The 25907-nt window shown below is 40.2% G+C and overlaps 1 protein-coding gene across 2 annotated transcripts in view; it reads right to left on the bottom strand.

The window, feature by feature from the left end:
• The window catches only part of E2F5 (E2F transcription factor 5), a 27571-nt gene extending 1664 nt beyond the window's left edge, over positions 1 to 25907 (bottom strand). The window contains exons 1-7 of one of the 2 annotated variants that reach the window (XM_042923815.1): positions 25433 to 25907; positions 7768 to 7877; positions 6455 to 6616; positions 5141 to 5184; positions 3832 to 3896; positions 2997 to 3264; positions 370 to 417 (exon numbers count right to left, since the gene is read on the bottom strand). In XM_042923815.1, the coding sequence (XP_042779749.1) occupies positions 370 to 417; positions 2997 to 3264; positions 3832 to 3896; positions 5141 to 5184; positions 6455 to 6616; positions 7768 to 7877; positions 25433 to 25666 (931 nt within the window). In that variant the 5' untranslated portion in view covers positions 25667 to 25907. The remainder of the gene's footprint in view (positions 1 to 369; positions 418 to 2996; positions 3265 to 3831; positions 3897 to 5140; positions 5185 to 6454; positions 6617 to 7767; positions 7878 to 25432) is intronic. The other variant, XM_042923816.1, reaches the window with a different exon arrangement.

Genomic DNA, 25907 nt, shown 5'->3' with positions numbered 1-25907 from the left:
GTAGCTTGACATTGGCCTTTGTGGGGATATTTACAAAACTGGGTTTTGAGATTACCTATATATTATTTTACTTTTCTTGGCCAAATTCTTCAGACATGAAAAAGACTAGTGGGCTAACAGTTTAGAAATTTATTCAGTGAAAGTGATAAGTATCCCCTTATTGGCCTTTTTCTTTTCTTGAAATGCAGTAAAATAAAAATTGAAGGATGCCTATGATTTACTTTAAAGTGGGAGATTTTTCATGAATCATCATAGGATGTTAAGCAGTTAAAAAAATACACATTCTGCATTTCTTTTCAATCTTTTGCCACTTACAAACTCTAGAGAAGCATTATTGATATTTAAGTAGTAAAATTTTAAACTACTTACCATCAGAAGACATTAACTCATCAATGATATCTCCACTAATAGATCCTGCTGGAAACAAATATGATAATAAAGTTTTGTTACAGTTCTATTTATATATTTTGACAGTAAAAGGCAGTTACTTTAGGAAGCTTGGGTGGCTCAGTCAGTTAAGCATCCAACTCTTGATTTTGGCTCAGGTCATGATCTCACTATTCATGGGATCTAATCTCACATTGGGCTCTGCGCTGACAGCACAGAGCCTGCTTGGGATTCTCTCTCTCCCTCTCTGCACCTCCCCCACTCACACGCATGCACATATGCACATTTTCTCTCTCTCTCTCAAAATTTTTTAAAAGGCAGTTATGGGGCTCCTGGGTGGCTCAGTCAGTCAAGCATCCAACTTCAGCTCAGGTCATGATCTTGTGGTTCATGAATGAGTTCAAGCCCCATATGAGCTGACAGCTCAGATCCTAGAGCCTGCTTCAGATTCTGTGTGTGTCTCTCTCTGCCCTTCTCTCTCTCTCTCTCTCAAAAATAAACATCAAAAAAAGGGCAGTTATTTAAAAAACAGCATATATTTAAACAGTAGTGTTTAAAAAGTTAAACACTAGCAGCTTTTATTAAAGTATAGAACTTTACAGAAAGATACCATTTTCATGAGCACCTACTCTGCTTCGCATTACTTTTAACTTCTAAACTCAAGATGTAGATCAAAAGACTCCTCATCATTCTCCCAAAACTGACTCCTTGGTTTTACAAAGTCAGTAGTACTGTAATTCTCCCAGTTACCCAATCTCGAAACTTCAACATTACTTTCCATTCCTCCAATTTATCTCCGGATCTCACACATCAAAGTTACTTATTTTATTTTACCTAAACAATACTTCTCAAATCTCTTCTTCCTCTTTCCAATCCCATTGTTATCACCCATCTTAGCCATAATGTTCTTTTATAGTTACATAACTGCAGACACCATATATTCATTCTCCATTGCCTCTAATCTCTTCTGTTTCCCAGGCCAAAAGCATCTTCTTGTTACTCCTGTACTCACCAGTGTGCAGTTTCTAACTTGCTACTTCCCTGCTCACAAATCTTTGTCTTATTGGCTAAAGTTCCAACTCAGTCTGATATTCAAGGTCCTCTCTAAAATCTGACCCCAAATTACTTTCTCTACTATTTCCAAATACAAAACTATATACAGAAACTGCTGAAAAAAAATGTTTAATGCTTTGTGGAAGCTGACTTACTAATGGTGTCTAAATTAAACCACAGAGAGCTTGTCTGTCTTTAGATTTGCCCCCATTAATTATAATTAGATCATAAACTTTTTAAGGAGTACACTTTGTTGTGCACACCCCATTCTATATCTTAAGTATAGAAATACTTCTGGAGGAAGGAAAGGAGGAAAAATACCGTGTCCAGTTAGATCTTTATAGCCTCACTCTTAAGTATTGTGAATTCCCACAGTAGTAAGACTCATGCCACATTCTAATGAGACACATCCCAAAGGTAAAAATAAACAAATTGGATTGTGTACAATGTAGCTTTTAATGATCTGCAATATTACATCTAGACTGGCACGACTTCATTCAGCAACTCTTTCAGATATTGAGAGAATATCTGCCATGGGCCCTTTATTTGGAATCAAATTTAGATGTGGACAGTACTCCTAATGCCCAGTTTTTGGAGATTTAGCTATTTTCATTTCAGATTAAACAATTTAGGAAGGCAGGATTTCCTAACTTGGAGTTGAGACCATTTATCAGCTATAAAACTAAACTTTCCAAATAAAAAGTATAACAAGGAATATGAAGAGGCAAATGTCACTATATTCTACAGTAGTTTGATTTTTCTTAAAGGTAATTGGAGAAGAGGGTAAATACTCATCGCTAGTTCAATAGTTTCAATAATTCATCCTAGAGTGACTAAGAGATGAGTGACTAAGGTTTACAAAGTAAACCTCTGATAAAAAAGTTGATATGTGGGGCACCTGGATGGCTCAGTCGGTTGAACTTCTGACTTCAGAAGGTCATGATCTAACCGCTCGTGAGTTCGAGCCCCATGTCTGGCCCTGTGCTGACAGCTCAGAGCCTGGAGCCTGCTTCAGATTCTGTGTCTCCCTCTCTCTTGGCCCCTCCCCTGCTCACACTGTATCTCTCTCTCTCAAAAATAAATAAACATTAAAAAAAAAAGTTGACATGCAAATATTAATGGGGGGGGGGAGGGGGGAATGAGCAAATTTCGATCAATTCTGAACATGGAATTCTAAGGAAAACTGCATACGTAAGTCCATTAACTATCTTTTCCTTGCTCACACTATTCATAATGCTACACGGTCTTAGCCACATTATACTGTATCCAATTATATATGCTGAATATACAATCCGATTGTGTGTGTATATCACCTAAAAAATAAATCCGTAGTAACAGAATTAAAGCAGGATCTGTTTTTAAATTTTCCTCATAATACCTATCCCAGTGTGTCCTGTGTAGGAGACACTATATACTTCTTAAGCTTACCATTTTTCCTCCTGTGTTTGGTAATAGAATGACCATGGCTGACAAATTCAGAAAAGCTCTCCAATTTACTTAATACGTTTTTCATATTTTTCCTTCTCTACTTTTTAAAACAAAGGCTCTAGACTCACCTGATGACAAGTCTGTGGCTGGAGTCTGTTGAAGATTTTGGCTTCTTTCAGAGACATGTTGCTCAGGCAGATTCTGAGTTGCTATGTTGGATTTCTGTGGAGTCACTGGAGTGGAGGGCTGAGAGGAGGGTTGTGTGAGGTCATCAGGTGGGGGAACAGGAAAAACCACAGGCTTAGATGAATTGGATTCTTTATTTATAAGCAGCACGTGGATAGGTCCTGAATGACTCTTTAGATTGATCTGGTATTTCTTTTGTCCATTCTGACCCTTTAAGGTTATTGGGTATAAACAAATGAATAAATATTAACATTTCTAACTACTTTGGAACACCAAAAATTAAGATAAGCAAAGCTATAAAGGACTAATTGTATATATAACATAGAATTATACATAGAATAGAGTCAATAAATGTCTTTGACTCAACTAGAGAATGTTTTGAAAAAGACCCAATTTCAAGCAATCTGGTATGGTGGGTATTTAAGTTGAACTTTTTCCTCAGCTAGGATTGCTGTATCAGTTATAGATATAGTCATTTTAACTGACTTTTTAAAAGATTATTGATTATATCATTACTCATTCCTTAATATTTTCTAGCTCAAAAAATCACATAAAAAAACTTTTATACTCAAGATGTTAAATGATTTATTCAGTCACTTCTATAATTTTACTAAAGTACTAAAGACATACAAACTCATATATAAATACTTTCAGATAGAAAACTTAAAAGCAGTATTTGAAAGTGTTTACACACAATTAGCTCTTGTTCAGCTAAAGATAATACATTTGTCCTTCTTAAGACAGCAGATCCACATTAAGAAAAGTTACCCTGCATACCATTTCTGGAATAGGTACCTCCAGCTGTGTACCAGAAGGTGCTTGAATGGCCAAAAGTGTATCACCTGATGAAAAAAATTTCTAAGTTTAGAAAATACTATTGATCTTGGAATACAGTGGCAAGAGTGTGAGCTCTGGAATCAGATGCTTGGGTCTGAATCCCAGGCTGGGTAACCTTGGGCTTTGGTTCCTAATTCTGTAAAATGGGGGGAATAAACCTTATTGCATAGATTTCTTTTGAGGATTAGATGAGGTAATATATGTAATAGATCTGAGAAGAGGGTAAATACTCATCGTTAGTTTCTATTCTCATGAACAAATTCGGATTAAGTTAATTTTGCTTTCATTCAGTCTTGCATAAAGTCTGAAATTCCTGAAACTGTTAGCCTCAACACTGTTTACTTGAGATTTTTAAATTACTTAAGTGACTAGGGATACTAGAAATTAGGTATGATAGTGTGAAATCTTGAGCTTAAGTGAACTTAATTTTAAAGCTAAATTCTATAGCAGACTGTTGAGCTGAAAATTAAAAATACTTTCTCAAACTTTCTTAGAAAGCTCAGGATATATGGTGGCAGAGTAAAGCAATAAGGCCACACATATTGTCAACATAGCCTTGGAAAGTCAGATTTCACTTGGCAAGGTGCTTGGCAGATTTTTTTTTTTTTATGTGCATAATATGCATGACTGTTTAACAGGCCATACATGACTAATATAAATATGTATACAAAATTTCATTTTACTTGTATTATAATTATGGGGTACAGCCTCCTCCCCCCCCCCCCCCAACACACACACACCAATGTTATTAATACACTGTATTGTCCTGTCAAGGGGAAAACATGGAGGCAGGGGATGGGATGGAACAGGGTTAGGAGTAACTGTCCTGGTTATAAAATGGATTAACCTAACTCTGCCCTCACGCTTTCTTTGAGTTCATTTGTGACCAGCACACTGCACATGGTTTCTAAACGGTGCCAGTGAGAAATATATTTGATCAAATTTAATCACTGACCCTGCAACTCTGTGACTTTGAAACTGTTTAATCTCCCTCTGATTTAGCTGCCCCTCCCACACACAGTTTACACCCACCAATGCAGGCAATGAAGTGAAAACTGTGCAAAGCAGTTACTGTCATGAGAACGGAAACAAAGGCAGCCTATCACTACAGAGCACTGTAGAGTAACACAGAACGTCCACAGTTCCTGAAACTAATGACTTAGGGTGAGTGTGTGGGGGAATTTTGACTCACTCTCCGCTAAATAGGTTGACCAGAGGAAGAATGTTAGGACAAACTAATAGTACTTACCATTAAAGCAATTACAGATGTCTTCATGAGTTACATAGGAAAATGTACTGCCATAAGAGTTAAGGAACAACATGTATACCAAGGTCTCGGCATTTAAATTAAGATAATAAATCTGCAGGCCAAAATAAACAAAATGACCAAGTGCATGAAGGTGTTGCCACACATGGTCAGATAAAGACGTCTTTAGTCTGAAAAGGCAAAGATAAAGGTCCATAAGAGGGGTACCCATCCTTTGCTCTAAGAAGCCACTTTTGATTTTTGTGACATTTGAGTCCTCCATATTCCTCATGGAGACAGGGCTTCTGGGGTGGGGAAAGAGCGATGGGGAAAAGGATGCGGTCAGCAGGAGAGGAGAGCAACCATACATGCCTCCACATTAAGAATTTTCCTGGTTATGGTTTAGGGGTCTGGGAATGGCCAGAATCTTGGAAAGCAGTGCAGCAAAGTCTATGATCAGCTAGTTCAATGGTTTTTGTGTTTTGGGGCTCCACAAGGTACAGCCTGAAAACCCCACTTAAGTTATCAAATTGTTAAGGAGCTTTGGTCCATAGAAAAGAAATAACAAATGAGATCATGGACTTATTCAACAAATTACAAAACATAAGAAATTGGATACAGTAGTCAAAAATTCATGAGAGGTAGTAGAAGATAAATGCAATTAAGAGATTCCATAAGTATCTAGGTAAGTTTACAAATCAAGAGTATCATGTGTATCTAAGAGAACAGTGATTTTTAGGAAACACATGAAGTACATCACTAATTTTTTCCCACAACTTAATATGATGGATACATAAGCCTTGGTCCCCAACCTCAAGTAGGTTGTATCTTTCAGTTAATATTAGGCAAAAATGTATCCTGGATTGATTGCCAGCCCATGATAGTTTGGCTTGATAGTTTCAAGCCAAAATTAATTTTTCAAAACTTGAGAGGTAACTGAATTTTTACCACTTCAGAACACTGAGCACAATTATTTAAATATACCTGTGCATTTAACAATTCCTTCTAATATTCAGAGACCCCCTAAGCACATTTTAGCTAGCATGTGGCATCCTATTAATGGTAGATTTAAAGTAATGACTTTTTTTCCTCAGTGCAACAAAGGAACAATGTTAATAGATGTACTTTGTAATTTTAAGAGGTAAAAACTTTTCAAATATTAGTATAAATTATTAGAATATTATAAAATTAAAATACTTTATCCACTTAGAAAACTTTGTGAAACATTAGAATAAAGTAACTGATCTTCAGACTGGAAGAATGCATTATATACATACATATACTACAGCTACATGTGTAACTTATTTAAAAGGATATCTATTGTTAATCGAGTCGTCCATCACATTTTTGATGCTTTGCTGTAGCCACAACTTCTGCTGATCAAGTTCTCTTTCCTTCAGTTCTAGATCTTCAATTTCAGCTTTAAGATATCTTAATCTATCTATGACTTCTTTAGTATTACAGCCAGCACCTACACCTCTTAAAAACGTATGAGAATCAGTATCTCCAGTATCAGACCCAGGTTAACATCACTTAATTTTTATAGTAATAGAACTGAACTAGTAATTTATTCAAGACAAAAATCTTTACACTCTTCTAAAAAATCAAGCATTAAAATCCTTAGAAAATTTAAACATCGTACCTCTGAACATATTTGCTTAGAAAATTTATTGGCAAGAACAATCAAATCACAAAAATTCTCAGTGTTTTTGCCATACAGAAAATAAAAATTTTTATAAAGTCAAAAAAAGTTCTATGTTCTAATGGTGTTTTTCATCTAAAAGGACGGGCTAGTGACTGGCACCAAAAGGATGTCAAAGCTGAGGCATGTAGGTGGCTTAGTCAGCTGAGCGTCTGAGTTTGGCTCAGGTCGTGATCTCATGGTTCATGGGTTCGAGTCCCATATTGGGCTCTGTGCTGGCAGCGCAGAGCCTGCTTGAGATTCTCTCTCTCTGTCCCTCCCCCATTTGTGTCTCTCTCTGTCTCAAAGTAAATAAACTTAAAAAAAGAAAGAAAGAAAAGGATGTCAAAGCTACATAGTTACACCTGGAAGTCGCATGATATAGACTGAGATGCTGGTAAATTACAACCTTTTAATATTTTGGTGAGACTCTGGCTTTAAAACAGAACAAAACAAAAGAAAAAACTAGGGCCAAAGAGGACGAATTTGCAGGACCGAAAGTATTTTTCACATTCAAACATACAACCATACAACAGTTAATGAATGACAACATGCATTTCAATCAACTACTATACACAAGGTCATATTCCTATATATACGACATAGTTCCTATTCTTAAGGAGTTTCTATTAGTTGGGAAGCTAAATGCTCACGCAGAAAGGGATCAATAATACAAAGCAGTATGCAATGTGTGCCAAATGAGTAGCTTGAGGGAGAAAATAAGATTTGAATTTTCAGAGTGTAAATCAGACAGTGGAGACAGCAAGGGAATATCCCAACACAGGAGTCACATACAGAGGCCCAGAGCAGTGTCCAGGGAAAGATGAGGGGCCTGTTGAGAATACCAGGCCAAATGAGAGGGAGAGCCAGACGGTATAAAGGTCAGATTTTATACAGCATCAGGAAGAAAAATATAGGTTTTAGAGTAGGGTATTGGTTTGTAACTTACTTCCATTGTATACTATTTTTTGACTTTTTTTCAATCAGGTCAATTCCCTCTAAGACATTGGTGATATCATAAATTCTTCTTTTTTGCCTCACAGCCAAAGTATCTGCAGCCTGTTTTTAAAAAGGGGAGGGGGGAGACAAAGAACAATGAAATAAAGGGCAATTCCTATTTTAAAATTAAAAAAAGGTTGATTATGAAGTTCACAGCATGAGAACCCAATGCCAAATTTAACCAGTATGTTCAAAGTATCTCTCAAACATTGCAAATACCAAAGAAATTATCCCATTTAAAAGCCAGCAGATGTTAGAATGGGAAAAAAATATATAAAGGGTCATGACACAAAGCCCACAAAAATAAAAGAACACAGTGAGAATACTTCATGTCACCTTATGGACTAATCCTGAGAAGGAGCTCCTGATTATCTACCCACATCACTTCCTACTTTATCTGTTCATATACAGTCACCTAAAAACAGCCTTTATTGTTTTTTGAAACTTTGAAAAATTATATCTCAGCAGCTTGTTAGTAATTAAGATATTTGGGGAGTTCTAAATTATACACACACTTCAGTACTTTGAAATACGCTATCTGCATTTTTTAAACTCACAATGAAAATGGAGGAGTGAATCATGCCATCCCAACACAAAGCATAAACAAGAAATCAAAAAGAAATCAAAATTCATAGCACTAAGTTGTGGTACCAGCAAATATTATCCAAAAACCTGGTAGTCTGACTAAACAAAAGTAAGGTCAACAAAAATATTTCATGCCACCATGACATCAATAAATGCAGGAATGTTGTACTGTTTCTCTGATTGGTTCCCACTCACATTTATGAGCTTTGGTCCCCAATGGAACAGACACAATCTTAAAAAAGAGGTTATCCTGGGGCACCTGGGTGGCTCAGTCGGTTAAGCGTCTGACTTCGGCTCAGGTCATGATCTCGTGGTCCGTGAGTTCAAGCCCTGCGTCAGGCTCTGTGCTGACAGCTCAGAGCCTGGAGTCTGTTTCAGATTCTGTGTCTCCCTCTCTCTCTGACCCTCCCCTGTTCATGCTCTCTCTCTGTCTCAAAAATAAATAAGTGTTAAAAAGTTAAAAAAAAAAAAAAAAGAGGTTATCCTACAGCTCTTTTTCGGGGTGAGTTAGACAATAACGTATCTTGAATGTGGAGTCACACTGTAAGAGTCATGGTAATAATGAAAAAACACATTCATATCCTTACAATATTCAGCACATTATCCAAATTAATGAACAGATTTTAGCTTCACATTATTGTTTGCCAGCTCTCCCAAAGCATTATTACTTTCTTAATTCTTTAAAAACATAGCTCTACACACACACACACACAATCCAGGAAAGCATATTTTTGCAATCTGGACTTACTTTCTACAGGGAGCAAGTGTGACCAACTTCACGGGCATTTAATGTCAATTCTACCAATCCATTTCTTGTGCTACCAAAATACCAAGTTACCACTGTGCAATTATTCAGATCTTCAGGAAGGGGATCCATGCCTCAGTCAATGAGCCAGGAGAGTAAGTAGGATATGACAGAGAGAATGAAGAACCGGAAACTGAAGCTCTGAGTTCCCAACTCTGACTAGTTTAGTTCCATCTCTTCTAGAGAACCAGAAAATTAAAAGGACTAGGCATGGTTTTGTTGATTTCCTCTTTCCTTGCACTTAGCTTAGCAGTTTCCTCCCCTTCATAAAGTTTCTTGAGTTCGAAGCTGTTTTTCTAAAGAGCAATAATCTCCTGCAAAGTTAACTATAAAAATCTGAAGTTGAGAATTCATCTCACTTCCCTCTGAAGAGGCCCTCTTAAGAAGTAACCCAGAGCACTCCAAGCCAGCTCTACCTCACACACAAAAGCCTTCACAACCATAGCAATAGCTCACTGGTTAGGGTATTAGGACACGTTTGTATAAATTAGATTGCAAGAGCAATCAGTCATCAGGCAGAGAGCCATCAATGCTCACTTTTAGCTCAAGACTTTTTAAAGTTGATAATCTATCAGGGTGTCTGGGTGGCTCAGTCGGTTAAGCATCAGACTCTTGATCTCAGTTCAGGTGATGATCTCACAGTTGTGGGATCGAGTCCCATGTCGGGATTCTCTCTCTCTCTCTCCCTCCCCACCAAAAATAAATAAACATTTTTTTAAACAAAGAATAAAGCTTATAATCTATCTAGTTTATAATTTATTATGGTTTAACAATTACAAATTTTAGTCCTTTAATTTCCAAAACTAAACATTATTTCTTAAATACTTTTCTATTTAAGTATATAAACACATAAAGGACCAGCATATACAGAACATATGTCTTAAAAAGGATCTCCTGGGGCGCCTGGGTGGCTCAGTTGATTAAGCATCTGACTTCGGCTCAGGTCATGATCTCACGGTTGGTGGATTCAAGCCCCACATCGGGCTCTGTGCTGACAGCTCAGAGCCTGGAGCCTGCTTTGGATTCTGTGTCTCCTTCTCTCTCTACCCCTCCGCCCCCCCCCTCATGCTCTGTCTCTCTCTGTCTGTCAAAAATAAACATTGGAAGAAAAAAAAAAGGGGGGGGGATCTCCTGGAGGCTTTTATTTAGCAGCCCCATCTCCTTTGGATGTTAGCTTCTGGAGTTAGGCACACAGAGATCCAGTCCCAGTGCTGACACTTCCCATCTTCAGCTGGTCTCAAACTCATTAAGCCTCATTTCCCTTTTGGTAAAATGGAGTAATAACATACCTGAATTGTAGAGACTCAACTAGATAATCTAAGCACAATGTCTGCTGCATAATTAATACTTCAATGCTGGTAAGTAATAGCCTCATCATCAGATACAGATTGAAGCAGGGGATCATGGAGGTGATTTAGAGTTTTTGTGTATCTTGACCTATCACGTTATATGTAGTATTTTGAAAAATTGTATGAATTCTTATAGTTTTATGAAGTAATTCAAGACATCGTACTTAATGGAATCATAAAATCATAAAAATCATAAAAATGAATCACAACCACCACCTTCATTCGTTTAGCACCTGTGATGTGCCAAGCTGGTTCTGTGTCTCATGGATAGAGTAGTAACAGAACAAAGTCCCTGCCTTCAAAGAAGGGAAAGAAGGTAATAATAAACAAATAATTATGTTAGGAGGAATGCATGTAGGGACTATATTTAACAGAATTTTAAAGCTCCCTGAATAAGGAAGCATTTGAATTGAATGGAGAAAGTGCTGACAAGCAGCAGTCAGAACATCTGACAAGCAGCAGCAAGAACAAAGAAAGGCTCTGAAATGGGAATATGCTTACTTCCTTCAGGGAAAGACAGGAAGTCAGTATGGCCAGAACAGTGAGTGAGAGGGAGAAGAGTGAGAGAAAAGGGGGAAAAGGAAAGAAGGGAGAGAAGATGGGAGGGAGGGTGGGAAGGGAAGTGAGAGAGATAAAGACAGTAACACCATATGCCAAGGGGCCAGATCACTGGGGTCTTGCAGGCCATCATAAAGACTTCCGCTCTTACTCCCAGTGAAATGGAAAGCTACTGGAAGGCTCCGAGCACATGGTGATTTGGTGCTATGCTTTAGCATAGAACAGGTTCATTCTGGCTGTTCTGGGTAGAAAAAAAGAGGCCAGCGAGAAGGCAATGGCAATAATCCATTCAAGAGATGGTTAGCTGCTTGGATGAAGGAGGCAGCTGTGGGCGTTGTGAGAAATGCTGAGATTCAGAATATATTTTGAAGATATAGCAGGTAGTAGATCTGAGAGCAGAGTTAAGGGTAACTCCACAGTTTATGACATGAGCAACTGGCCATGAGGAAGACTGCAGAAGAACAGGTTTGAGGAAACCTATTGGTTTCCTCCTTTGGCTCAGGAACTTGGCTTTGAACAATTTGACCTCCAAGGGGAGTAGTTCGGAAGACCACTGGACACGAGAGTGTGGGGTAGGACAAGTCCAAGCTAGAGATACAAATTCAGTAGTCATCAGTAAATAGACATTTTAGGTCACAGGGATGGAACCCACTGGATTCACCTAGCAGGTAAGCACAGAAAGAGAAGACATCTAAAGGCTTAGCCCAGCACACTCCAGTGTTTAAGATCTGGGAAGGGAGGAGCAACTTGCCACTGAAGACAGAGAAGTAGGAAGAGTGGGGTCTTGGAGGCCAAGGGAAGAGTATAAGTAAGAGTGACCATGTCAAGTACTGCTGTCAGGGTGAGTCAGATGAGCATGAGACCTGATCACGGATTTGACTTTGGCAAGGTCACTGGTGACCTTGGTCAGAGCTGTCTTGGCAGAGTAATGGAGTCAAAGACTTAACGGAGAAATTCCACCAGAGTGGAAAGAAAGCTAGAGAGGACAACTCTTTTGAAGAGTTCTGCTGCAAAGAGGAACAGAATAGAACAATGGGGCAGTAGCAGCAGGGAGTTGTGGGGTCCGGTCAGGAAGTTTTTCCCCTTCCTTTCTCTTTTCTTTTAAAGATGGGAGCTAATTCAACATGTGAGTTGTGCTGATAAGAACTGCCCGGTAATGGAGGAAGAGGGATAATTAACCATGCAGGAGAGAAGGGACAGCTGCCGGTAGGTACAGGGGAATGTGAATCAGGCTGAGGAATAGCCTTAGATAATAATGAGGCATATTAATAATTGAAGTCCAGCCGAGTGACCAGCGCAGATGTAGGTACGGTAATAGACAAGATAGGAAGAGAGACTAGACATTTCCTCCTGTTTGCTTTCTATTTTTTCCTAAGTGGAGGCTAGTGGAGGGAGGGGGGTGGGGGAGAAAGGGAGGAGGGGGCATTTAATGGTTTAGAAAAAAGGAGAAAGTGTAAAATATTCATCTAGGAGAGTAAGAGAGTAAGTAGTGTAAAAGGAATGCTGGACCCATCACTACTTTTGAAGTTAGTGGTGGTGAATTTAAAGTGAGACCCATGTGCAATAAGAGTACATCCTCATCCCATGTTGGCAATTAGCTATTGAAGACACGCACATGTGCATGCATCAAATGTACTTAAGAAGGTTACATTTGCTATTATAGATCTGACCTATAAAACATAAAGGAAGCATCTATTTGTACCAAACCAACTCAAGTTGAGAGAAAAATAAACATAATCCTCTGAAAGAAATACATCTCCCCTCCAAATACTAAATCTTTTTCTAAAAATGTCACCACTGGGGTACCTGGGTGGCTCAGTTGATTAAGCATACGACTTTGGCTCAGGTCATGATCTCACAGTTCATGGGTTTGAGTCTCATGTCCGGCTCTGTGCTGACAGCTCTGAGGCTGGAGCCTGCTTGGGATTCTGGGTCTCCCCTTCTCTCTGCCCCTCCCCCATTCATTCTGTCTGTCTCTCTCTCTCTCAAAAATAAATAAATGTTTAAAAAGAAATTTAAAAATATGTCACCAGTTGTAAACAGTTTGGTATCAATACATGGAAAAAAATTAAAGCTTGTGATACCATTAAGAGGTGGGCAAGCTAAATCAGGACAGCTGAGATCGCATATAAGTGCTAAGAGCTTAAAGAATTTCCTGGCCCCACCCCTTCACCTTAACAAATGAGTCCACTAAGACCCTGTGTTAACTCTGGGAGGGAGAGATTATGTGGTAGGTTTATTTGAGTTAAGATTAGTTGCAGCTCATTTGTTCAAGAATGTTCTCCTGATGGAGCATGATGTTGCATTCAAAAGCACTAACATAAAAACAATAACTATGGGAAACATCCTGTCTTTCAGGTTCTCCATCTGCAAAGCAGGTACTTGACTCTCTTCCCGGCCCATAACCGTCAATACATGTGTACTCAGTGTTTTAGCTACTGTGTTTCAGAAACTAACACTACACGAAATTGGGCCAGAATCCAAAAGTAAAGAAGGTGCTATGGAAATACTATATAAAACCAATTCGATAACGAATTGCGCATATAAATGCACATGCACAGACACATACAGATGATGGGATGCCAACAATGAGGTGAAAAGAACTCAAGTGATACACCACCCAGAGTGCCCATAAAATATTTTTAAGAAATTTTAAAAACTGAGTGAACTGCCTTTCAACTGTGCCACATGGATTTTCTCTTGGTCTATCCTATAAGGTGTGGGATATGAAATTATTAGCTAATTTCATATACTGCCAGAGGTAATTAACATGTAGAATGTTTGATTTCGACCCACAGTTAAGACCATTGATAAGCCAGTAATGAGATAACTGTGTAAGAGGATCTTCTGAAAATGTTACCTAATTTAAGGCTCACACCATTTTGCAAAGTAGTTACCATTTTCCCCCTTTGATAGGATACAGATTCAGAAAGCTAATGGATAACCAAATGGAATTTGGCATTAATTACATATTCATGAAATAAGTTTGTGGCAGAATTTTTCAAATGGGCTCTATAATTTCAAGAGTTTAAATAAGTGCGGTGTGCCATCAAAATTCCCAAGCTGTAAAAATTGCACTGAATAAGCAAAGCGCCACTGGTACTTGTAACACAAGAACTGTGTAGGTATCTAAGGCTGTGGGTAACACCTTGTGCTAGAGAATGAGGTCTAAAAATTGAACAGCCCCATACAGTAGAGATAAAGTGTTACAAGAGGCTGAATAAAAGAGAGCTTACTTAAGGTGGAGGCAAGAAGGAGAGTTCCTGGAAGAGGCTGCCATTGTGTACAATGGATCTGGAGGGGATGGATGTTAAATCAATAAGGAAATGAAATACCAAAAATAAAGAACTTACTTTAAGGATACAAAAGCCTCCCTCAAGAAGCAGCACTAAGCACATAGTATTCTAATTCCCACTCAGTATCCTGCCCCAAAGGAATTTCTCCTAAAAAATCTCCAGTCCTTTCAACTACCTTAAACTGTCATCCATAAATATGATATTGATACATATACCAGTATCGTGTCTAACTTTATTTAAATCCAAGTTAATTAACATATAGTGTTATAATGGTTTCAGGAGTAGAATTTAGTGATTCATCACTTATATATAACACCCAGTGCTCATCACAAGGGCCCTCCTCTTGTAGGGGAGTTCCCCATCACCCATTTAGCCCATCCCCCCACCCAACATCCCTACAGCAATCCTCAGTTTGTTCTCTGTATTTAACAGTCTCATATGGTTTGCCTCCCTCTGTTTTTATCTTATTTTTCCTTTCCTTGCACTGTGTTCATGTTTTGTTTCTTAAATTTCACATGAGTGAAATCATATATTTATCTTTCTCTGACTGACTTAATTTGCCTGGCATAATATATTCTAGTTCCATCCATGTTGTTGCAAATTCAAGATTTTATTCTTTTTGATTGCCGAGTAGTATTTCTCTCTCTCTCTCTCCACACACACACACACACACACACACACACACACACACACACGCGCGCGCGCGCGCGCGCACACACACACACACACCACATCTTCTTTATCCATTTGTCAGTCGATGAACATTTGGGCTGTCTCCATAATTCGGCTATTGTTCATAGCGCTGCTATAAACACTGGGGTGCATGTGCCCCTTTGAATCAGCATTTTTTTTTTATCCTTTGGATAAATACCTAGTAGTGCAATTGCTTGAGCTTTAAATTTGTTCTAATTTTTATTTATATATATATATATATTTTTAATTTTTCAAATGTTTATTCAGTTTTTGGGAGACAGAGAGAGACAGAATATGAGTGGGGGGGTGGGGACAGAGAGAGAGAGGGAGACACAGAATCTGAAGCAGGCTCCAGGCTCTGAGCTATCAGCACAGAGCCCGATGCGGGACTCAAACTCACAAAACATGAGATCATGACCTGAGCTGAAGTCAGACACTTAACTGACTGAGCCTCCCAGGCGCCCCTTATATTTGTTTTTATTGCAGTATAGTTGACATACAATAATTTATTAGTTTCAAGTGTACAACTCAGTGACTCAACATTTATATTCATTCTGATCACCATGATAAACCCAGCTACCACCTGTCACCATACAAAGTTGTTACATATTAGTGACTATATCCCCTATGTTATACTTTGTATTCCCATGTCTTATTTATTTTATAACTGGAAGCTTGAACCTTTGAATAAATTCTGCATACACTTTTAAAAAGGAACTTCAGGGGTGCCTGGGTGGCTCAGTGTCTGACTTCTGGTTTCAGCTCAGGTCATGATCTCATGGTTCATGAGTTCGAGTCCGCATCAGTCTCTGAGCTGACAGCTGCAGAGCCTGCTTGAGATTCTCTCTCCCTCTCTCTCTGCTCCTCCCCTGCTTGCTCTCTCTCTCTCTCTCTCTCCCTACCTCCCAAAATAAATAAATGTTTAAAATAATAAGGAACTTCAGTTTTATTGTTTTACTCAAGTCACCAAAGATTACTCAAAAGAAGAAAAGAAGGTATTTGATAAAGTATCTATTTAAGTAGGAAAAGCCTGATGAAATTCTGAAATCTATAAATTGGAAACTCTAGATCTCGTCTAAGTCTTCAACTGCTTTGGAAATTCTTTTCTCATAAGTATTAACTTTTTAGAACAAGAACAAAATCAAGTGTGCATTTGCTCTTCTACCATTTGGATTTGCCTCTGCACATTTTATATCTTCCTGCTGACGTAAGGCACAGAAGTGAGGGAATATGCTCGGAGATTGGCCCGACTTTATTTCTTTTTTAGAGAAAGAGCACCAGTGGGGGAGGAGGGTTCAGGGGGAAGAGAGAGATGAGGGAGGGAGGGAGGGAGGGAGAGAGAAAGAGAGAGAGAGAGAGAGAGAGAGAGAGAGAGAGAGAGAGAGAATATCTTAAACAAGCTCCATGCTCAGCACGGAGCCTGACATGGGGCTCAATCCCCCGACCCTGGGGAATCACAGCCTGAGCCAAAGTCAAGTGTCACATACTCAACCAACTTGAGCCACCCAGGCACCGCCAGGCCCAGCTTTAACTTTATGACCCTGGGCAAGTTACTTAGCCTCTCTGTGCCTCAATTTCCTGGCTTGTATGAATTTTTTGTTTCTTATTTATTTTTGAAAAAGAGACAGAGGGCAAGTGGGGGAGGGGCAGAGAGAGAGGGAGACACAGAATCTGAAGCAGGCTCTGAGCTGTCAGGACAGAGCCTGACATGGGACTCAAACTCCTGAACCGTGAGATCATGACCTCAGCAGAAGTTGGACACTTAACCAAATGAGCCACCCAGGAGTCCCTAAGATGTTACTATTGTAAGGATTAAATGAGCATATCTGAAACACTTAGAAGAGTGCCTGGCACATGGTAGGCATTACAGTTGTATTAGCTATTATCACTATTATTGATCCAATTTCTCCCTTAAAGTAATAAGGAAACTTTGTTCTTGGAAAGGTATATCATAATAAAACACCCCAACCTGTGAACTAACTTTAACATTTGGGAAGATAGTCAAGCACAATGAAGTATGAAAAAAAGGTTCTGAAGAGTAAAAATAGATATAAAAAATGTATTTCCCTACTCAAAACATTCACCCCATTTGGATCCTATTGACTCCTTCTTTTCTAGGATTCCTAATGGCTTATACCATTTAGTACTCTTTTTTTTTTTAAGTTTTTTTTTTTTTTTTTTAACGTTTATTTATTTTTGAGACAGAGAGAGACAGAGCATGAACAGGGGAGGGGCAGAGAGAGAGGGAGACACAGAATCTGAAACAGGCTCCAGGCTCTGAGCTGTCAGCACAGGGCCTGACACGGGGCTCAAACTCACAGACTGTGAGATCATGACCTGAGCCAAAGTCGGACACTTAACCAACTGAGCCACCCAGGCTCCCCTAGTACTCTTGATATTAAGGTAGACTTCATCTGAAAGTTACTACTTTCACCCCTAATTTCTTTTCTCTTTCTTTTTTGCTGGTCTGCCTTCAACTTTTTGAGTCCTTTGTTGGCAAGTTTGTCAACACCAGAATTGTCTGAATTCATTTTCCACTACACAACTCTATTAAAAAGAAAAAGGAATTGCATACATTCACATGTACTATAGAAACAGGTTATTACTCATTTGATGTATTTTGTGTATTATGCTTTCATGGTGTTACCTTTTCATGGATTTGTTAAGCTTTCTGTGTTATTTCCTCCCCCCTTAAAGTGTGACAGCAGTTCAAAGTGTGTTTCTGGTCAGTTAACAGTTACCTTTTAAACTTTGAATAACATAGTTATAGAAAGACAATGAGGTATAAAATCAGTGAAAGCCTAACTACCACACCAGGACACTGCTAATATAATCTCAGTTAACAGCGGCTGTCAACTGGAAACTCCTTCCTAGCCTTGTTAAGAATGCTCCCCAAATGTGTATGTTCCTGACTCTACAAGCTCTTCACTCTAGGAAAGAACCCTTCCCCACTCACTGAGGCCCTTTCACCCTTTTGAGCATCACTGCATTTGTTGCTTAGTCCCCTGGAACACACGTAATGGAGATTTGGCCAAAGTTGTGCTGATTTTGCTCTTTTTCAACATTAAATGCAAACTTTCAAAATCTTGGGATTCTCTTCTTCCTAAAAGTCGAGAATTGTACTGTAAAAGTGGATTTTCCTTTATTCTATTATAGAATAATTCTCAAAACTGTTTAATTTCCACTTGAAATTAGGCCCTTTAATTAGCAGTGTAAGATTTAAGAGCAACATATTATGTTGCAATTCAAAGATATGAGCAGTAACTATATCAGAGCATATGAAAGGGGGACCTTTTCAATCCCCAACTTCTCACATTTTCCCAAATGCAGAACTCACCAATCTTAGCTCCTAACACTAGAAGCTATTTCTGATTTGTGAATAGGATGGGAAAAAGAGAGGCAGCAGGATTCATTCCATGGCTCTCAAATGCCAGCAGGAATCAGAATCCCATGGGGTATCTGTTTAAAATGCAAATTCTGGGGCGCCTGGGTGGCTTGGTTGGTTGAGCGTCCCACTTTGGCTCAGGTCATGATCTCATGGTCCGTGAGTTCGAGCCCCGTGTCAGGGTCTGGGCTGATGGCTCAGAGCCTGGAGCCTGTTTCCGATTCTGTGTCTCCCTCTCTCTCTGCCCCTCCCCTGTTCATGCTCTGTCTCTCTCTGTCTCAAAAATAAACGTTAAAAAAAAAATTAAAAAAAAAAAAATGCAAATTCTTAGGCCCCTTCTCTAGCCCTACATAACCCGATCTCTCAGGTCCAACATTAGAATCTGTATTTTTAGTAAGATCCAGGAGAGTCTGATACATCTACACATTGAGAAATACCATCTACACATTGGCTATTCCAATGTAGATGGCTATTCCATCTACACATTGAGAAATACTGTTATAACCCCTTTCAGGCCCCCACCTTTCTTCAAAGGGGGGGAGGGGCTGTTAGCTTAGTGCAAAAATAAAACTTGCCTGGTACTTTTCACACAAGACACTGCCTCTAGTTATGGTGGCTACATCACTTCCTCCTCCTTGGGGCAACTATATGCAGTTTGTACATTCCATTTCAGTAAGATATACAGCTTATGAGGCTTGCCCAAGGACACACTGCTGGGACCGGGAACTCAGAACTACTGTCTTGGATACAAGCCTATTTATCCTGTCCAGAGATGGAAAAGCGAGATGACGGACTTCTTTTTCTTTTTTCTTCTTCTTCTTTTTTGTACTGAATGAAGTTGTTTTTGAAATGACACCAAAACTTCGGAGGTGGGTACATGTTTTGCTTACCGCGGTGGTTCAGGGTGTCAGTTCTGGCATTTATATGTCAATTCTGTGGATACTTTTTTTTTTAAGAAAGTTCTGTGCCCAATGTGGGGCTAGAACTCATGACCCCGACCGAGATCAAGAGTTGCATGCACCACTGCCTGAGCCAGCCAGGCACTCCAAAACTTTTCTTCTTTCTTTTCCTTTTCTTTCTTCTTCTTTTTTAAAAGTAAGCTCTACATCCAACGTGGGGCTTTAGATACTATGGATACCGATTGCCACTTAACCTCATCACACCTCACTTTCCTATCAGCAAAATGGAGATAGATCTCCTTTACACTTTTGTTATGAGGATTATTGATATTGGGTTGGTGTTGAATAATTAGTCATTGGAATAGATGTATCCAGATCACCTTTTTATGTGCATTTTTAATAATTTTATTTTTTTAGAGGAGATTTAGGTTCTCAGCAAAACTGAGCAGAAAGCAGAGTTCCCCATAGACCCCTGCCACCGCACAGGCATAGCCTCCCCCACTATCATTATCTCTCACCAGAGACATTTGTTAAAACTGATGAATCTAGGGGCACCTGGGTGGCTCAGTCGGTTAAGCGTCCGACTTCGGCTCGAATCATGATCTTCAGGTTTGTAGGTTTGAGCCCCAAGTCGGGCTCTGTGCGGACAGCTGGGAGCCTGGAACCTGCTTCAGATTCTGTGTCTCCCTCTCTCTCTCTGCTCATCCCCCACTCATGCTCTGCCTCTGTCTCTCAAAAATGAATAAACGTTGAAAAAATTAAAAAATAAAATGATGAGTCTACATTAACATGTCATATCACTCAAAGTCCAGAGTTTACATTAGGGTTCATTCTTGGTGTTACACGTTCTGTGGGTTTTAACAAATATGTAATGACATATATCCACCATTACAGTGTCATACACAGTAGTTTCATTGCCCCAAACATTCTCTTGTGCTCTGCCCTCTAGAGAACTTCCAGCAACTCCTGATCTCTCCCTGTCTCCATAGTTTTGCCTTTTCCAGAAAGCTATAAAGTTGGAATTTTATAGTATGTGGCCTTTTCATATCAGCTTCTCTCACTAAGTAATATACATTTAAAGTTCTCCCATGTCTTTTCATGGCTTGATAGCTTTTTTTTAAAAAAACAAAACAAACAAACAAAAAAACACTGAATAGTATTTCTTTGTCGGAACATGCCAGTTTATTTATCCATTCACCTACCAAAGAACATCTTGGTTACTTCCAAGTTTGGGCAATTATAAAGAAACCTGGTATCTACATCCATATGCAGGCAGACCCACGTTTCCAACTCATTTGGGTAAATGCCAAGTAGTGTGATTACTGAATCGCATGGGAATATGTTCAGTTTCCTAAAAACTGCCAAATGGTCTTCCAAGGGGTCTGTACCATTTACATTCCCACCAGTAATGAGAGTTCCTGTTGTCCCACATTCACACCAGTATTCAGTGTTTTGTGTTATTTTGCCATTCTAGTAGGGATGTCGTAGTATCGCTGTTGTTTTATATGTTTTTTTAAATTCTGGTAAAATACACGTCGTATAAAATTTATCACCTTAACCATTTTTAAGTGTGCAGTTCAGTAGTTTTAAGTATATTCACACTGATGTGCAACCAGACCCCACTACTCTTCTCATCCGACAAACTCCAAATCCATAGCATTAGTTTGCTGGGGCTGCCGTAACAAAGGACTGCAGACCGGGTGGCTTAAACAACAGAAATTTATTTTCTGACACTTTTGGAGGCTAGAAGTGCAGGATCAAGCTGTTGGCAAGTTTGGTTTCTCATGCAGCCTCTCTTCTTGGCAGATGGTCACCCTCTCATCGTGTCCTCTCACAGGCTTCCCTCTGTGGACATGCATCCTGGCATCTGTGTGTCCAAATTTCCTTTCTTCTAAGAACACCATTCTGATCGGATTAGTCCCCATCCCAATGACTTCATTTTAACTTCATCATCTCTTTAAAGGCCCTATCTCCAAATACAGTCACATTCTGAGGTACGAGAATTAGGGCTTCACCATATGGATTTTGAGAACATAGTTCAGCCCATAATGTGTTGACCCATGAAACTTCCCTCTCTCCCCTTCCTCCTAGCTCCTGGCAATCTTTTATTTTCTGTCTCTATGAACTTGACCACTCTAGTTACTTCATATAAGAGGAATTACACAGTATTTACCTTTTTGTAACTGGCATGTCTTCAAGGTTCATCTATGTTGTAGCATGTTTGGGAATTTCCTTCCTTTTGAAGGCTGAATAATCTTCCATTGTGTGTACATATCACATTTTGTTTGTTTATTCATCTGTTGATAGACATTTGCACTGCTTCTATCTTTCGGCTATTATGAATAATGCTGCTATGAACACGGGGTATAGAAGTATCTGTTTAAGACCTGCTTTCCAAATCTTTGGGCTATACACTTAGAAGTGAACCTGTCCTGAGAATTTTTAAGCATGCACTAAAGTTCTGGCTGTACTACTAATATATCTTTCCTCAGGCTAATTCTGTCTTTATTCTGTGACACCAAATCTTTGCTTTATGCCACAAAGTAAGATGTTATGTTAAATTATTTATTTCATCCAGGGCATATATTAATTAGCTAATCATAAATGGGTATGAGTCAGGGACCTGTGAGATAAGAAACATCATAAATACTTTATCATTTTAACCTAGGTACCATGCAGTCAATTTGTAACATAATTATAAGAGATAAGCCATCTTAATCATGCTTTAAAAAGTTCAAGACGGTACCAAAATGGCAAGTAAAGAAACTCAGTTAGAAATTATATTTAATAGGAGTTTCCAAAACAATAGATAGACAGTTCTGACTATCTTAACAGTTCTTTAAATCCTTACTTCTGGAAAAGTAGAACCCTAGTTTAATTTGTAAAATAACGTGGAATTCGCCATCAATACCCTCATTTTTCAAGTGATAGCTCAATACCTCTCTCTTCCGTCATGGGTAAAGGGATAAAAATAATCATGCAAAAACTCATGTTTTGTTACAAGAAACATTCCATGTTCTTACACAGATGAAAAACTTAAATGAGAAGTTTTTTGTTTTGTTTTAAGGAATACTAAAAGGAATTATAGCATAGTAAGAAAAATGGTCTACATTCAAATCTCAGCTCTGTCACTTTCTGCTTCATATTGGGCAAGCTACTTAACATGTCAGTTTTCTCACCTGTGAAATGGGGGCGTTAGTTAGGCTCAAGTTTCCAAGTTGTTAAGATGATAAAATTAGTTAAGATCTGTAAAAAGCCTGGAACAAACTCTCAATAAATGGTAGCTATTAACAGCATAAACTGGCAAACCAGATAAAGCTTGAGGAGCATGAGGTAATGTGTCATCTCACTGGAATAAAGAGATGTGACTACTGTACCCACTTTTATAAACGAAACTATGTGGTGTGGGAAGGAGATATGATTAAATTTCTCAAAACACTTTCGAGGTGTTTCTAATCCCTTCTAATTGTTAACTTATACTTGAACAGCTTTATTAGAATTTATTTGCTTTATTGGTCTACGTTCTCAGTTATATTATGAAGAAGAAATGCATCACCAAGATGGAGCATTATGTTATTTTTCAATAATGTATGTCATGGTTCACAGTAAGAAGCATCACTGGAAAGATTTCACTGCAAGATTTTTACATGAGTAAGATTTTACACATATATGAAAATAATTGAAAAAAATATATGTAAATAAATGAAGTACGTATATTTTTCATGTATATGTGAAAAAGAATGATACTCAAAGTGTACCTTAGGAGTAAAAAAAAAAAAAAATCACTGATATAAAGAGACAAAACGTAACTGCAAAAACTTTTGAAACTTTTAAGGAAAGTTCCAGGATGAATGGAACAATGTTGTTATGTAAACTCCACTCTCTCTACTCACTGTTCCTGTGACTTCTGGAGAACAATGCAATGGCCATAGATGAAACAGGAGGAAGTCTTAAGAATTTAAAAGCAAGAAATGCAAAGTTCCATCATTTTGCCAGGTGAGTTGAGAAAGAAGCCCTCAAAGTTTGGGGCGCCTGGGTGGCTAAGTTGGTTGAGCGATTGACTTCAGCTCAGGTCATGATCTCGCAGTCTGTGAGTTCAAGCCCCATGTCAAGCCCCATGTCGAGCCCCATGTCGAGCCCCGTGTCGAGCCCCGTGTCGAGCTCCGGGTCGAGCCCCGTGTGGGGCTCTGTGGTGACAGCTCAGAGCCTGAAGCCTAACTCAGATTCTGTGTCTCCCCCTCTTTCTGCCCATCCCCTGCTCACCATCTGTGTCTCTCTGTCTCTCAATAATAAATGTTAAAAAAAAAATAAAATAAAAAGAAAGAAAGAAAGAAAGAAAGAAAGAAAGAAAGAAAGTCCTCAAAGTTAAACCCTCAGAGTGCAGCTGTATCTGGAAAACCCCAAAGTTCCCTGATTCCCTCTACTGAAAGCACAGTCCATTTACACAGTAAATTCATGATACAACTGAATGTCTAGATTTTGAACGATAGTTTACAAGCCGTGTTTTGTAGCATGTCTGGCACTCTGATAACCTCATGGCTTCCTTTGAAATCCTTTAAACCAAATCCATTTTAGTTCTTGACAATCTAAATACTATATATGCCATAAAGTACTTTCAGGGAGGAAGCAAGGGAGGAAGAGGCTGTAGAAAAAACAAGGAATTTCCAGAGTTGGGAAATTCCAGCAACTACACTTCAAAAAAGAGGATAGTAGAAACTACTTCCCCAAATGCAAAACGCACCTACCATGCCTCATTGGAATCCGAATAATTCAATTCCCCAATCACTTAAGGAACACCTACTGTGCTCAGGGAAAGAAATGGGCATTCTCAGACAAAACAGCACCCTCTGGGCTACAGTCGGGAAGGCCCTTGAGTCTTCCTTCCTCTCTACCTTCAGGAAGTACTATAAAATGCTCTCAGATGCCCCTTCTCTTGCTCTAGGCACAGCCTTGATGGTCTCTGTCACTCTTTCAAGCCAGGTGAGGTGGTCCCTCCTGCACTCCTCTGGCTGTTGGGACCAATCATCAGGGTAAAATCGGATTTCAGATATCAGGGACATGGCTAGGAGATGTCTGCAGTGATTAACGACTCATTAGTAATTTCTGCTTTCAAAGCTTTGGTTCTTACTTAAACTTGGGGCACTGGTTGAATTTTAATTCAAGTAATCACAGTCTCCTGCTCCTCAGCGTTGTGGAATCCTTCCAAATCCTGCTTGGAACGGTTAAGTCATTTTGTTTAACCCAACAGCTTTCGATGCATGTTGTTGTTTGAAAAATGTGAACTGTAGTCCACGACGGAAGCACACATTCTCAAGAAACAGGGGAGCTTACTGAGCGCTTCCCCCTCTTTGAGGGAAAGCTATAAAACATCCCCTTTTTGTGTGATGGCATATCTCACTTTTAGAAATCTGTACCATATATCAAATTAAGTTAAAATCAAATACCCCCTCCCATCAGGATGATGAAAAGAAGTGTACAAGGAAGAGGGTTTTTTTCTTTATTACTATTATTTTCAACGCGGAATGAGTGTGGAAAGTTCTTTTTTTTTTTCTTTCATCCGCAAAATCGGGTTGTTTTGTTTTGAACAACGGGAACACCGTCTCAAGTAGAATAGCCTATGAAAACCACCAATTCCCAACAGCAAAATCAATTCCCAGGTGTCTCCAGGCAGAGTGCCAGGGTCCCCCCTGCGCCTCTGCCACAGGTGGACGCGGAGCAGCTAGGACACTCGGGCGCCCTCGGGTTCCTGCGCCAGCAGAAGCCACGCGGGCGCGCTCCAGGTACTGGGCTCTTTGTCGAGAGCCCGGCGCTGCGCCGGGCCCCATTGGTCGTGCGGCCGGTCGGGGCCACCCGGTCCCTCGTCCCTCCCCCATCCTGGAGTCGTGGGCCTGGGCACCGGCCACATGGCCCTGGCTCTGGGGGGGTCGCCCGGTCCCCGCGGGGCGCGCCCACACCGCGCCGCCCGACCCCGCGCTTCAAGGGGGTGGGCTTCTCCTGGGGCCGCGGGCAGCTTAGTCCGCCCCCATCCCCGCCTCCCGCGCTCACCGCTTTGAGATCCAGGACGCCGTCCTTGGCCTCCTGCAGCAGCGACACGAACTTGGTGGTGAGCAGCCCCAGGCTCTTCTCGTGCCTGCTGCTGCCGCCCCCGCCGCCCCCGAGCTGCGGCGGCGGCGGCTGCTGCGGAGGCTGCGCCTGGGAAGGCTGTGGCTGCGGCCGCTGGCCCTGGCCCTGCCCCTGCGGCGCCTGCTGGCCCGAGCTCGCCGGCTCCGCCGCCGCCATCGCGTCCCCACGCCGCGGCGGTGCGGCCGCTCGTCCGTCCCCGCCCGCGGCCACCTGCCGGGCCCGCTGTGCAGCGGCCGCTCCAGCCGCCGCCGGCCGAGAGCAGGGCGGAGGGGCGCGGGCGCCTGCAAACAACAGGTGCGCGCGCGGCGCCCACCGGACTCGGGGCGGCTGGCGCGCCGGGCCTCCGCCCCCTCCCCAAGCCCCTGGAAGCGTGAATGGAGCCCACGACCGAGGGGAG

Source organism: Panthera leo, chromosome F2 (genome assembly GCF_018350215.1).
Source record: "Panthera leo isolate Ple1 chromosome F2, P.leo_Ple1_pat1.1, whole genome shotgun sequence".
In the NCBI taxonomy this organism is placed as follows: Eukaryota; Metazoa; Chordata; class Mammalia; order Carnivora; family Felidae; genus Panthera; species Panthera leo.
Note: the sequence above shows the minus strand (reverse complement) of the source record. Positions and strands in the feature narration are given on the sequence as shown.